General features: G+C 39.3%; 1 protein-coding gene across 1 annotated transcript in view; it reads right to left on the bottom strand.

Moving 5' to 3' along the window:
* LOC138193581 (mannosyl-oligosaccharide 1,2-alpha-mannosidase IA) overlaps positions 1-16066 on the bottom strand; it is a 187666-nt gene that overhangs the window by 3221 nt on the left and 168379 nt on the right. The window contains exons 5-10 of the mRNA XM_069141711.1: positions 14874-14968; positions 10270-10393; positions 9925-10018; positions 7636-7751; positions 5377-5596; positions 1552-1724 (exon numbers count right to left, since the gene is read on the bottom strand). Of these exons, the coding sequence (XP_068997812.1) occupies positions 1552-1724; positions 5377-5596; positions 7636-7751; positions 9925-10018; positions 10270-10393; positions 14874-14968 (822 nt within the window). The remainder of the gene's footprint in view (positions 1-1551; positions 1725-5376; positions 5597-7635; positions 7752-9924; positions 10019-10269; positions 10394-14873; positions 14969-16066) is intronic.

Raw genomic sequence — 16066 nt, 5'->3', positions numbered from 1 at the left:
ATGGAACTTGTCGAGCACTTCGGCCAGCTACACAATCGAAGCCCAAGCAATGCTAAATCTGACAAGAGCTAATGGAGATGTGGCTGAGCAAGCCAAGCGGATTAGCTCATTATTACCCCTGCTACAAAGGGCTGGCTTATACGTGCTAATTAACAAAGACCCTGGCATGTTAATGCTCGATGTTCATGAAGAGAAGCGCCGTGCACTGCTTCTAACCTTTGTGCCCGATAATTAAAGGCCCGTCAAACTCGTCAGCCTGATCTCTCCACTTCTGCGCGCACTAAATTAATGCTAAATCTATCACACCAGCCCTCTGCAGTTTGCTACAGTTAATGTCCTGTCTACCGCCACATTAATAACGGTGATCCCCGCACAACCTTCACCTCCCGCTAGCACGACTGCTTGATCTACAAGCTAATGTACAGTGCCACACAACATCAAGGAGGCTGGTCGAGGGTAGTTCAGGGTGCTAAAGGGGCTTGACATAATAGGTGAGCACAATTTATAAAATGATCATCTGAGCCACCACTAAGAGAGAAGTATAGGGCACAAAATTACACTGTACAGTTTCTCCCACTTAAATGTAACACGACATTATTTTTGTACTGCTCTGACCTGAATTAAAGACCATATTTCTTTCTGGATATTTAGTTTGAAAAAGCGGCGGCTGTATCGTATTTGAGGATGACACGTTCACATATTTACAACAGCAGATGCTTTCTTTGAATGAAGGTCGTTCTGGTCACTACGTGACATTACACTGAGTAATTATTGGATTATGGGCTTTTTCTACACTTAAGGCCTGATTTACGAAAGCTCTGCATGTGTAAAATCACGTGCAAACTTCACACCACCTGCAAAAAAATGTCCGAGCAGATCTACTGACGACGTGCAGTTAAGATTGCGTCTTTTAAATGTGCAATTTAACACACACTGTCTGTTTTGCGTGTTTGCCTGAATGCATATGTAATATTGGGCGTTTCTGCTTGAAGGTGCAAAATACTGGGAGTTCCTGGTAACTGTTCAGAGGCAAGAAATGGCTGGACACATAACCCCCCGGAATACTGTCTCTTATGCCCTTTGGTTTTTGTACAGATTTAAAACAACATGTTAATTAATGAGCTTTAAAGGTACTTGTACGGGCGATTTTGTTGTTTTAGATGGGTGAGCTGTTTCTCAGTGTGTCCATCCAGTAAGCTGTTTGCTGTAGCTTCACATTTAATGGACATGTAAGGGGGTTGTATAAATCTTCTCATCTAAAGCTACTCCAGGAAGCGAGGTACTCAAATGTCCCAAATATGGAACAAATTCTCCTATTTGAAAATACACTTGAACAAGATACATGAACAAGGGGTTTAGACTCTACTATAGAGGAACAATTTCCTGTTTTCCTCTTTAAAACGATGTAATACTAATAGTATAGTAATGCTAATAGTATCTTATGGAAATTTTCCCAAAAGAACTGGTCTGAAATGTTTTGGAAGTCTTTTCCTAAAAACACATCTTATATTCAGGCCTATAAGGTAACTAATACTGTATTGATGATCTCACCTCAACAGCCTCCCACCCCCAATCTCTGTACTTGGGGTCGTGGGTCAGTCTCCACATGTACATGTAGCTCTCAATGACTTCTGGTCGTAAGATGTAATATCTGTCGCTCAGTCTGGTTGCTGTGGCTTCGGCTCCGCTGTCGAATCTGAACGCTTCAGGTCCCAGTTTAGTGGCTGACAGAGACAGAAATAAAGACAGGTCGTTGGGTGACTTTGTCAGTAGATATAAAAGCCTTTTCATCTGTAGTCAGTTTGAAAACCCATGGTTCACTTGCAAAAAAATAAAAGAAATAAAAGACTTGAGGCACAAATTAAAGAAATCTCCACAGCTGTCCAGATGGTCCGTGGGCTTCTCTGTCTCTCCTCATTTGTCTTATTCTTCTCCCTGCTTCCATTATATCTCTACCACAGTTCACAGCTGCATAGCAAAGAGATTCTGTTCAAGATACACCACAAAGGAGTCTGTTCTCGCCAAGGTCACTACAGATGCACTTGCATGGCAACATCATAAATTTAGAAACATGCTTGAAAATGCGAGGTTGGCTCTATTTACTCTGGCATTTTCTCCTCATGCTTATCACCTGTGATTTAGCCGAATGTGTGGTCATTTGGAAAATAGAGACTATGGTTGGAGTGAGCAGGTTTTTTGAGGTCACTGAGGATTTGCGAGTAGATGCATCCAATTGGACCAGAAAATCATCTTGAAATGAGAAGTCGCTGTGACAGGCAGCAGGGCTTCCCAGTCAGCTGGATCATTATAGTGTTTAAGTGAACATGCAGGACAAAGGAAAACATCATAGTAATACATGGTTTACTGTTCCACACAAACCCACAGACTATATTATACATTGGTCACTGTATAAAGTGGTATTGAGGGAAAACTGTAGTTTGATGCCAGTTTTAGGTCATTTTTATTTATATTCTAGACCCTGAAAGGAAAACTTCCCAACAAAACATTTTTAACAGGGGAAAAAAAGAGAGGAACTTAAGGAGGAGCAATAAGTATGTTTATTCACAGAAATATGGAGCCTATAGATTTTCATACTGTAATGTTTGCAGTGTAAACTCTTAAACATTTGCCAGAAGTTTTATCAACCTCAACTGCAGAGAAACCAGAGCCTTTGTCAGAGACAGATCTTTATTATTTCTCCTGTGTTAGTCTTACTCGGGAACCTAATATGAGCCAGAGATCCTTTGGTTGGTCTTCCCAGGTTGAGGCTAAAAAACAGAATATAACGAGCCTTTGCAATCACAACCCCTGTCAGAGGAGTTCAGACAAGCTCACACTTCATCTTCTAAAAACACAGTTGGCCATATTTTAATCAAGCAAGTGCAACAACAAGACAGATGTGGTTCTGAGATATCAAGTAGTATAACAGTAAATAAACCTGCCACGTGCTTGTGTCTCTCCTCCCAGCTGTGCACCGTTCGCACCAAATACCTCAGAGACAGACAGAAAAAGTGCTGCTCAAATAAAACCCATCATTTTAGATTAGTATTTTCTTCAATTGCTTTTATTCTATTCTGTTCTGTCTCTTTTTAAATTTGCTGTTGAGGCTTTTTGCTTTTAATAAAAACTCAAAAACTCTACGTTTAACTCCCATTCAGCATGTTGCACAACAACTTAGAGGATATTTTTGCCATTTTTAATCCATTGTTTTTTCTGTTAAATGACCTTTTTTTCCCGAACAGATGTTGTAGCTATCACAAATTTGCATCACTGCCGACATGAATTGTTTTGATCTAAAATATTTGCGGGCGAGTATTTCACATTTTTCATTTAGTGTCCCATCCACAGACAGTACAGGCCTTTAGTCAGTCATATTGGCTGCTGGTTGACTTCACCATGTTGACTTCAACCAGAGGTCAAGATTAAATGGGTCGATGTTTGCCTGCATTGAGTGCAAAGACATACACGTTTTTTGATAAAACACTCTTTCATTTTGAACTGTTAGAATTTAGAATAAGAATTTACAATCAGTTCTTCCTGTTTCTCTGCTGCACATCAGCTCATATAGCTCATCTCAAAAGCAGAAATTAACTCAGCAAAGTCTATTACAAGTCTATTATAACCTTTTCGTCTTCTCCATTTCCCTGCATCAGTCTGTTGCTGTGCAGGTGGCAGAGATCCAGAGCAGCAGCAGAACAACAGTCTTTACGGTATCAGTATTTAAGACCCGGCTAAATAGCAGCCACTCTACATATATGCAAGAGCAAATCTCACTTCACTCCCTTTCCTGCAGACAGCTAATCCATGAGCAGCTAAGCACTATCCAGTCCCTGCAACAAGTAAACCTGGTGGAAGACTATGAAAGAGAAAGCCAGAGGAGCCTTTTGGGCCCGCAGATCAAAAGTATTCAAAGCGTATCAAGGAAGCTGTTATGTGATGAGTCACATGAGCTTACTGGTGAAGTAAAGGCGAAGGAATACTTGAGGATGAATCGTTTCAGCCCACCCAACAGTGGAGGGCGTAAAAAAGAAAAAAAAAAAGGAATCCTTGAAATTAGCAGAGAAGAGAATATTGTCAGGGCCAAGACAGATGCCAGGAAGGAGATCAAACAGGGACCCTCCCCAAACATGTGGGCAGACTTGCTCATATGAACAACTCCTGGGTGCGTCTTCGGTTTCTGAAAACAGCCATAGTCATTCTGTTTCATAGTTTGGAGCCACAGCAAATTTGCCGCCAGAGTTTTTATCACAATGTTTACTTTTCTACTTCTGCTGGATCTCTATTCCCTCTCTAGTTTCTTTCTTCACACTAAATTACAACAAACTGTGATTATCAAGTATCAAACACATCAGAGGGTCCACGTCTGCTGCCTACAGCTGAGAGACATTAGAGAAAAGTTTAATTCTGTGCTGCTCCTTATTAGACCTGCCGTCTCTGCTTCCATTTGCCTCTCCTTTTGATTCAGGGCAAAATGAAAACGCTGGGGGCCCATTTAATTTTTAACATTGCTCTCCTAGACTAAACCTTCTTACTCTGAATGCCAACGTAACCTTCCATAACAAGACAGTGCACCACAACAGTGATGAACCAAGAAAATGTTTCTACCTTTTTTTTGTAAGAACCAGTGATATATATGTTGAATTTGTGATAAAAGAATCCTTTACTGTTCAAGTAGATCCTTTTTTAGTAAGAGTTCACCAACAAGGGGTCATGTTTGGGTTTGGTTTTGGGATATTTACAGTTTGGGATTATTTTCCATTGAAATGTAAAAAAAAATGCTCACTTTCAGACTCAACAAATTGTCTGAATGGATGCGTATTATGTTTTGGGAGTAGATACACAATCCCCACGGGGAGGCGGGAAGAGAGATAGAATGTAGCCAATTAGTTGCACGGTCCGGGGCGAGCTGGTGATCAGCAATGGATGAAATAAAGCAAAAATTTGGAAGAGGGGAGCTTGTAAGGAAGCGGAGTTATGATTTTGAGATTTTACAGTGAAACATGCTGGTACTTGACTTTAATGTCTGTAATGCTACTAAACCTGTTGCTCACAGACTAGTAGAAGTTATGTTTTCTTTTTGCTGTTCTATTAGCATTGTTCGATATTTGATAGTTGTAAGAAAGCCTCTACAAACTAGACAAATAACTTTGTCTTTGAAGAGTAAATTAAAAAAAAAAAAAAAAAAAAAAAAAAAAAGCATCTGTCTTTGTTGGGGTCTCAGATTCAGTAGTACTACAAAGGGTTCAGTAGGGTCTGGAAGGCAAAAGTATGAGCCAGGTCAGATCTCTAATTCATCCGCTTTACTCCTGAATTGAACTATTGTACAGCCTTTCACTCTAAACACCCCTCTTCATTAGCTCTGACATTTCCACTCACCTGAGCGAGTGTAGCTCTCGTGGCATGTGTGTGTGACCTCAGCAGCAAGGTCCAGGTAGTGCTGCCTCTTGTCCGGCGCTCCGTCATCGGCCCCGATGCCGATCATGCCCCCAGAGAAGCAGGCCAGGTGGCCCATCTTGTGGTCCAGGATCCCTCCCCTCCACTCAGCCATGTAGGTGAGGCCACCGGGGGACTTCTGTACCAGGTTGGTTTCGATCGCCTGTGTCACAGTGAGGAATATTTGAACATTAAGACTTCATATTACTGTATTTAGGCAGATATTCTACAACTGGTATTAGTTTTGTTTGAGGCCAATGTACTCACTGTGATCTAAAAGAGATAACTACATCTATTTCTTAAGAATTACTTGAGTTTGGGATAGGAACACTGAAAATGTAAATAACTTCCACAACATGGAGTTTGTGAGGGCTGCATTTTCATCCGTGCTACAGCACGTGGGCTTCACTGGAGCGTGTAATGAATATGTATGCTTCCTAGGTTTTTGCAGTATTTGGTAATTTGTCACAACAGTAGTAGCTTGTGCCCAGCTGCAGTACCAAACGGGCATAATAAGAATCACCGCCGACCATGACCAAACTGTGACTTACAACAACCTCACTATGCTGCAAATAAGCTAATAAACACAAAGATGCCGTCTATGATTAGTTCTGATCAGACACTGGTAATTTAAAACAACAGCTTCAACAGTTGATTCATTCAGGCAGAACAGGAGACTGAGCAACAAAAGATGCAACTAATTAACCAATTAGAGGCATAAGCACCTGTACTGTTTATAAGGGCAAGTCCAACTTGGCTGCTGCACAGTAAAAGTCTGTATTTACTGTATTTGTTAAAGATTCCAGTTAAATCGCTGCCAAAAAGACTTCATGGAAAAACCTAAAAAAAATATGAACTTATATTTTTTAGAGAAATCCGCTCATTTCGGTTTTGCACACTTGTGCCTCTTTGTAGTTGTTTCTTGAAAGTGCTCTATGTTTCATGAGACAGAAAGTCATGAGAGTATTTCTGAATGACTCATCATTCCCTTTCTCATCTCCCTCTCACCCGTTCTGTCTGACACGCTGCTCAATTTGACTTTGAATTTTGGCATTCAGCAGGAACACCACACAAAATATGAAGTGTAAACTCATTCTTTACCCGCAAGTCAGGTATTTTTGTAACAGCTCTTTGAGGATGAACTTGGAAATTAAACATCTTTCAGATGAATAGTAGCGAGGTATATTTTAATCCTAATCTAACTTCCCTTGTACATACTGTAGTATGAACAGCAGCTTTCTTTTTAATTGTTCCGTCTTCCCACTGCTGTGTATTGCATGGGAAACCTTTCATGCCGAAGGGTTGATAAAGATGTAACGAGCAATAACAAAAAACAAAACAAGGTAATGTATAGATTACGAAGGTTTATAAATACCTGTGTTCTCAGAAAAATAATTTTTTCTTGAGGGTTTACACTGATGAATGTCCCACTACTTAGCTGTTGTTAGCAGTAATCATGGCATAGCATAATTGGAACATGTTATCTCATCCAACACTTTGTTTTAATTAGTAGTCTACTTTTAGTTGAATGCCAACGATAATGAGTTGTGCTGTGCCCTCACCTTAGATCTCTGTATAAACATGCATCATATAACTTAATCTGATAGTGCGGGGGTCTTTTTCCATTTAAATACCAAGTCACAAGAGAGAAGCAGAGTCTGTAATTAGTAGTTCTGCCTCTGGCTTGACCCTCTGATGAGAACTGAGAAAATCTCAATGGCAATCTTAACTTATTGTCTGTAATATTGTAATTGCAGCCGGAGGCAGTGTGCTTTACTCTGACATTATTATCTCCATTAAAGAGAAAAACAGACAGCTCCTGATGTACTTTTATGCATATGTATATCATGCGGCAGATTCACGAGCACAGATATTTTTCTGCAGATAGTGAGAGTGTTCCTTTTTTTTTTTTTTTAACATTACAGCATTTGAAAACATGTCCAAATCAGCTACAGTCACATTATACCATGTCTGAAAAAGGTTTTACGATTTTGTATCCTTCACTGAGCCTTCAACTATCCCCTAAAAAGCAACACAATTGCTGCCCTCTTGTTGTTTGTCTCTTATTTGTCTGGGGTATAAAGCACTTTGTTCACTTTGTTTGATCAAAAGCTTATGCAAATTACCGTAATTATTATTCTATCTAAATGAGCTATGCCAGAACATCTCTGTGTGTGCATTGAAAGATAAAGATTTCCATACCTCCAGCGCGCCGTAGTACATCCGCTTTGCGTCTTCGTCCATCTTGTCAGACATCAGATATGATTTAATCAGATACTCGTAGAAACTATCCCCGAGGCCACCAATGGAAACATGATCTGAGAGGGGAAATTAGAGGTAAACTGAGTCATTCAGCTGGGTCACACAAACACACATATTTTTATTAAAGATTTCCTCAAGACTGAATTCAAGTTCCTCAAAAAAGGTGATAGAATGTCTTAAATTATGTTCCTGTTTTCTGTGGGTAGGAATGTTAGTCTTGAAATATTTGATTGCAGCCTTTTGGAAGATGTTGGATACATTTAAAGTAAAATGGAGGTGGTTTTGAGAATGGATCTTGCTGCAGGAGGCTGTTTTTCCATCCCTTTTGTTGTGTTGCAGGTAGAACTATGAGACATGTGGCACTACTGGTAACCACACAGTAGCTGTGAAGCTCACTGAAGTGCAGGTATTTTGCAAGTGTTTATTTTAGGAAACCTTAAATAGCTTAATCATAGGACCATGAAAAGGGAATTCAGTTTTATTGAATGTGGTGTTTAAGCCTTGAAAAAACTTCAATTTCACTGGATGAAATCACGCCTATGTCTTGTCCAAAACTCCAGTCCTACTGTTTAGGCTTCACAACTTCACTCCTCTCGGCTTTTCTGGTTAATTCATAATTCAGAATCACATTGTGGGAAACCAAATGCTCACTGAGCCTGCTCACACCTGGCATTAACATAAATTGTACTGATCTGATCACAACTGGACAGCTCAAAGCACAGGTGTGAATAAAACAAGGATGCATTGAGATCCGATCTGCTCAGACTCCATTTGGAGGTGGACTCAGATGAATATGGCTACATTCTTTTAAACAGAATGTTTACCTGTTGGTTGTTTCATCAAAGCATCTTCTGGGTTTAGTTTACCTGCAATTTCTAATGCAAATCAGACACACAGCCGCCGCCCTCTTGCACAGTTCATTTATCGACCGCAGCGCAGAGCTTGACTCTTTCAAACCTGCTGGAATAATTCAATAATCTGAGCCTGAACCGATGTGATTGGATCACGCCTGACGGTTGAGGAATTCCAAACTCATGTGGTCAGACATTTACGAAAGTGAAATACGTCCTAAATCTTTACTGGACGGGACATTAAAATGAGGCTTGAGTGGTCGAGTGTGTCTCATTTTGTTAAATGCCTTGAATGCTGAGACTGCTCTTCCTGCATTTCTGTATGCGTTCACATGTCTATACACTTGTTTATTTACGTGATATATGTGTTCATTTGCACGTAGAGTGGGGAAGTGATATCTAATCACAAGTGGTAACTTGAGACACACATGGAGAAGCATGTTAATACCCAGATTTAACTGTGATTCTGTTCCCTGACGTACATTTTATTTTTAATTTTTTCAAAAATGTAAAACCCATATTACGTAACACACTATAAGCTTGTCGGTCGGGAATTAAAACAAGTGTCTGTTGATTTTCCTCTTGCCCATATTCAAATTCATAAAGACTAATGTGACATTACAGGAGACAGCACGCACGAGTTTTTATCTATCCACCCATACTCACTGCATGTACATACATCTTTTCTGACTCCCCGCAATGTTATCACAGTGAGGCTGTGTTTGTCCTTGACAGACAAATGAGGGAAAATTGTAAAGCTGAAGCGTATTTTTTCTTTTCTGCTGATATTTATGTACAGTTTTGTTTCCCTTTATGATCACCCACAACAATTAACCGCTGTCATCATCCAGATTACTACCTTTTCAGTTCCAGCATCATCTAATCACCTAATTTTAATTTTTCACCTCCTTTTAGGTAAATTGGAAAGATCCAATTTCCTAAAGTAATTGAATTTGTTATCATTTTAATAACCCAGAGTAATGGCAGTCATATAGGCATTGCTACTGTATGAGGCTGACATTACAATGAGAGGAAGTAAACAGATGGGTGGATGACACAGACGAACAGCGAAAAGAGTTTTGATACGTGAGGTGACACAAAGGCAAAGAAAAGAGTGAGGAAGGTAAAAATGTGAAATGACAAACTCGGAACTTAAACTGTAATGTTGACCTGCAGTGGGAAAATTCAATTACTGTAGTACATAGTTGGAAACAAGAATGACCTTCCCAGGGCACCTCTGATACCAATTTTGAAGCTTTTGACCTTGGTCTTCACAAATCAAAAGCATTCAACACCGTTCCCTAGAAAACACATCCACCCAAATTCTTAGATGTGTAACCCGATTAAATACTCAGTATATAGTGATTATTGCACTTACGCTGGACCCAGTTGCCACTGACTGGACTGAGGAAGTTGGGGTACAGGCCGTGGGGTTTCTCAATTTTGTTCAGAAGTTTCCTGATGTTCATCACCTGCAAGGACATGTCATCAAGTACTGCCATGGTTCAACAAAATTAATTTGTACTACATTATCGCTTTAAGGCTGAAAAGCATTTTGCAGAGAAAACTGTGGTCATAAGAAATCAGAGGTCATAAAGAAATACTAGCATTTTCAAACTTTGGTAAGATTATATTTTCCCAACTACTAGTGTCCAGAACATTAGACATAGGCACTGAAACGGTCCTGCAAAGTAAAACTGGAAGCTTGATTCACAAGTCAAACCTTCTCTGTGTAGATGGGATTGTTGGACAGCTCGCTCAGATGCACAAATTCGAGGTGAAGGGTCCCAAACTCAGCCAGGATGCTGCTCCCGGCTGAGGCCCAGCCCCAGCTCCAACTGGTGCCACTGCAACAGAAACAACATTCAAACAGGAAGACTAAGTATCCAGCGGTCTGTGTCCATGTGTGTCATTAGGTAGATATGTAATACCTACTTGGAGACAAAACAGCTACTAAAAATACCCCATTTTCCAGGGATAGCGTTTGCATTGTGGAAACATTATGACCCAGTTTTGACAACAGATAAAAACGTCCAACCCTCCCTGACGATTCCTACTCTTGCAGAGGATCACGATTGTGCTGGCAGGTGTTTTCCCTTTCCTTGTTTTGTTCACGTCGCTGATACAAAGAAAAGGCCAAGTTGACTGACTAACCTTTAAGAATCATTCTTCTGAGTTTCTTTTGTTTTACTTGCTGGTAGTTGACTGCAATTTCAGTATTGCTGCTAAAGTTGAGGCTTTAACCTCATGCTGATTGGCCACTGCTGATGTAGTCAATGCTCGCCTATTGCCGTTTTACTCAAGCTATCTTTTCTTGTGAGAAAGCCTCTCCAAAGCACGGTAATATTTTGTCTAACAGCAGCACAAGGCAGGTGCTGTTGGGTATGTAATACACGAGCGCACAGCTTAGTGCATACACAGTCCAGTCACAAAAAGTAAATCATGAAAGCATTGCATTTGGCCACTGGAGACATACTGGGAAGGTAACAGGTTTTTACCAGCATCTCTTCACACTGTTAGTGTGATTGACCCTGCATTTGTATTCCGAGTCAAAAACACAGCAGCAGCAAAGAAGCAGAAGTGCTTTTAACTGTTATCTATGTGCTTCCTCCTTTTACAGTTTATGTGAATATTATGAACAGTAGGTAGTTCTTACTTTGAAGTGTAAAAAGCCGGCAGCAACAGATGTATCACAGCCACTATTGTTTTCTTTGTGACTGATTAACACAGTTACTGATAGCCAACAACATCCAGTCATCAAAACTCAATATATTTGTAGATTGACCTGTTTAATAAATTTATCAATCTAGCAAGCTGCTGACAAAGACTTGAAATTCTACCAGGCGACTAGAAGGATATAGTAGTAAGGAAATTATTAGGTTAAACTATTTTTAAGCAAAAATGTGAAACATTTACAAGTTCCAGCTTCTCAGATTTGGTTCTTTTCAATTAAAAATGGATTGTTGTTGAGTTTTTGATTGTTAGTTGGATGATACAAGCAGTCTGAATACATGGCCTTGATCTGTGGTAACATTTTGATGGGTGTTTTTGGTGATGGGCAATTAAAAAAATAATCAAGAAATAAATTGATAATTCAATTAATAATGAAAATAATCTGAAATTGCAGCACCATCAAATGCTGTTATCCAAATTTCTTTACCAGTTAAATACTCATATCAAAGTATGTCAAGGTCATAACATTCAGCTGATTTCAATAAAGGATGGTGCCTGACAGCTCATGACACTGATTTAAGCGAAATAAATGAGTAACAACACGTGAGCTAAATATTCCCAGTTAAACTCTCCGTGCAACAACAGTAGTGTCTCTGGGTAAAAAGCTGTGAAGAAGCTTCGCTGATAAAATGGGAGTTGGCAGTGCAACCTAACAGTGGATGTTTTGATCTTGTCTCACATTCCCGGTAGTTAAAATATATAAATTTAACTTGGCACTTGAAGTTGGCTGGCACACCAAAACCATTAATGACATGATGTCAAGCAAATTGAATTTCACTCTGCTGAAAATAAACTAATCACAAGTCTTCAAAATAACCTTTAGCATAATTTCCTATTCATTAAATGTATGGTTGCCTTTTGGGATTGATGTTTGTGTAAAGATTTCTTAACATTGACTTAAGACTCACTTCAACAATCACTCAATGCTGCCAAGTTATGAGCAATAATAACAGCCTTAAAAAGTTGTGTAGAAACTTTTACAAGGTCAGCGATACAGGACAAGATTCTGTTTTATCCCGTCATTTCGTGAGGCTAATGTCACCTTCCAAATGTAAATGTCAGTACATGTGTGGTGTACTCATGCTTGCCTGTGATTAGTTAAGGCAGAATGAATTTACATATTCCTGTAAGAGTTGCCAGTGGATATCAGATTTTGGATAATGAATTGAGCTGAATTGTTAAGAGGAGGGGAAGATAGGGAGTGGAGTAAAAATAGGAGGTGGCTGTTGTTTGAGGGCAGAGGCGATTCAAAGAGTTTGCAATTTTCATTAACGTACTTGAGGTTTTGGGGGCTTCACCATTAGGAGCTCTGGCTTGAGTCATATCTGATGTCTCCTTTAAGAAGAATCAATCTAATCTGAGGTGCAGGGCAGCAGGAGGTTTGTTTGTGTGTGTTTGGAGAAGGGTGGGGTGGGTTTAGTCTCTGCATCACTGGCACACATCCATTAACCTATTCACTCCCTTCAATAAGCACACGCTCTTCCACAGCTGTCAGAAATATAATCAGGTGTATGATGAAAAAAAAAGAAGTGAAAATCGATATCACATATTAAGTATAATGTGTTGGGGAAATGGGCATCTTTGAGCATTCTAACAAGAGAGCTCAAATCATTTCTGTATTTGATGTTGACTGGAAATATTTATCTTCTGATGAATTATTATAAAATCGGCAGCTCTATTTCTCCTGTAGAGTGTGAAACAAAGGAAAAGGCTTAATCCAAAATAAAGTTTAAAAAAAAAAGTAACCTAAAGTAAAAAAAAAAGGCTTCGCAACTAACCATACATTTCATTTCCAGTTAATCAAGTAATCATTTTCAAAGTCAATTCATAATTTGGTGTTTAAGATGTCAGAAAATGCTGAAAAGCCCATGGTGATGCCTTCAGATGGGCAGTCTTGTCAAAGCAAAGTTTAGATATTTAGTTTACTTTAACATCAAATAAAGAAAAGCACAAAATCACCCCAATTGAGAAGAAGGGAATTGTGAATGTTTGACATTTTCTTTTGGAAAAATTATATAAAAATACATAAACCTGTCAATCAATTTATCAACTGTTTCAGGTTGCAGTTAAAACATACACACAGTAACACACTAAGTACACCCTTATAACATTAAACACACTGGAAGAAACACATAACAACAGATATAACACAACATATTACATGCAATGAAAGACACAGGGAGCCACAGGCTGTGCAGCATAGCCTAACTCCCCAGTGTGCAGAGTGTTGACTGCCTCTTTATGTTCTTTTAAACATTGCATATGTTCACCTCTAAAATGAGGTGCGTTTGTTTAGGTTTGCTTTTGTGTGTTACACTATGGGCAGCATGATTCCTCCTGCCCATCTGTACCACCGGCGCATGTTGGTGATGTAGCAGGAATTAACTGTAAAATAAGGTAATTAAATCTGCCAGCAGCTGTCCAGCTTTGCCTGCTGGGTTAATTGGTAGCAGGTGGGTGACAGAGGTGCCAGGAAGTGTCTCAAAAGAAAATACGATAAGGAAATGAGAGGAAGACGGGGGAACGTCTAGCAAAATCTCGAAAACAGATTTCAAAGGAGTTTGAGAGTTAAAATTTGGCCAAATAATATCAGACCCAATTTCACAGGACACGTCAAAGCGTTCCCTTATCACCCTGTTGTTCATGCAAAACAAAAGAATAGTCGACCTGCAAGACTGGAGCTTAGCGATGATAATTAGCCTATCACAGTCACGACACAGTGATGATATTAGCATTCATCAGTTTGTCAAACTTTTTTTTGTTATAAGCTTTTCAGCTCTAATTTTCAGTCTTACTATAAACCCGATGGATCACAAAACAAAAGCTACATGTTCTCCCCAATCCTGCTTAAAAAGGCTCAAACCTGAATCTAAGCACGTACAGAAATAATGGTCAAATTGCTCTGAAAATGAAAGCAGCTTGAAGTTATGTTTCGGCATTAATAAGATCGTCTAGAGATTTTAGATTAGGAAGGCAATGGTTTGGAACAGATTAAAAATGAGTACCACTCATTTAAAGAGATGCAAATATTATTCATATCATCTTGCAAAGCGAACACAGATGAAATCTTATCAAATGTCATCGGCATAATAAAACTCAGCCTGCAGATGATCCATTGTTGTCAATAAACAGAGACACTGGGCCTGCTTGTTGACTTTAAACAATTTTCTATCCTGAGTTCACTTTTTGTACACAGAATGTTGGTACTATAGTTTTTGAAAATTCAAATGTGGCTAAAAATCTGTATCTACTTTTTTTTTTTTTTTTTACAAAATTACAGATTTAGATCTACTTTCTTCTTCCTGGCCTCCGTAGCACATGTGAAAGTCTATTTTTATGTGCCAAATTATCTTGAATCATCATAACTTTATGATAAAATTCAGTTTTGTTGCATTCAACCAAACTGAGCATTAGACATGGGTTGAATATTTGCATTTATTTAACTTCTCGACAACATGCACGTCAAACTATTGTCTGTTTTCAAGATGAACACAGTATTGTGCACTGAATAACACCAGCCAGTATGATAGCTGTGTATCATCTCTCATCCGGGATGAAGGACAGTTGGAGGTGAGGACTGGTGCTAATACTTACCTCCCCAGGTTGATGACTCCTCGGGGGATCCCTGTTGGCGTATTGAAGGCAGGCAGAAGCTTCTCTCCCAGCTCTAAGACTTTATTCTTGAACAGCTAAAAAAAAACCCAGAAGAAACATCTTGGTAAATAGACAAAAGACATACAACATATGTTTAAATGTTTAATCATTCCCTCTATTTATATCTTACTCAAATAATTTGAAATATGTTTCTCATTTTGACCAAGCTTTAAAATTCCTCTGTCAGACTGCAAATCAAAACCCCAGCACACATTTCTCCCCCAGTTTTCCCTCCAAAGCTAATTATGTGAAACATAAGGCCTGCTACAACAGAAGTGCAGCAGGATTAAAAGCAATCTCATCGATGTAATCTACAGTAGTCCATTTAAAACCGCTCCATATCTCCACTGGCCAGACTCTCTGAGGCCAAGGCGAGGCAAAGTTAATGTATCATCTTCTGAGCTGGAGTATCAGTCACAAAATCTCCATTAACCAGTGGGAACAAGAAAAAATAGAAGACAGTAGAGTAAGATCTTGAAATCCTGACAGAGAGAGAGAGAGAGACATCTGAGATGACATAAAGATAGCAGAGCAGAGGTGAGGAAAAAAAAAAGGGAGAACCATATAAGAGGCAGAAAGCCTCAGAGACGAGAGAAAGTGATTGAGAGGAGACCGACGTGCACGGAGAGCCTCATCAAAGATAAAGCACAGTCAGATGGAGTTTATGGAGAGCAGTGACTCGGCAGAAAAATGCAAGACGATGAGGGAAAATAAATGGCTGCTGGATGCGTAGAAACCACTGGCCTTCACTATGCGGATTGTTTATTGTACAATAAGTCTTTGCAGTGTCTACCTTGTAGTCTGCAGTGATTTTGATGAGACTTTCTGAGCTTCGGTAAGTATTTAACACTGCAGCTTGGAATAAAGTTCATGTTAATGGCTTTTGTCTTAATCGTCTTTATTCCATAAGTCTTTATATAATACATAAGTGAAGATGAAGTATAATCTTGCCATAGAGTTAGTAAATTAGGCTGCGGGCTACAATTTGAGCCCCAATGTTTTCGCCTATAAATAAAGTCTCATAATAAAATTATGCAGAACTGGCTATTAGAGGATCCTGCTTGCAAAGCAGACATGGGTGTGCAAACAGCTATCAGTGGATTACCAAGATACTTGAGGGAAACATAAAAACA

Source organism: Embiotoca jacksoni, unplaced genomic scaffold (genome assembly GCF_022577435.1).
Source record: "Embiotoca jacksoni isolate LCO1_2020_lvr unplaced genomic scaffold, fEmbJac1.0.p SCAF_11, whole genome shotgun sequence".
NCBI classification, from domain to species: Eukaryota; Metazoa; Chordata; class Actinopteri; family Embiotocidae; genus Embiotoca; species Embiotoca jacksoni.
This window is presented reverse-complemented; position numbering and strand designations above follow the sequence as displayed.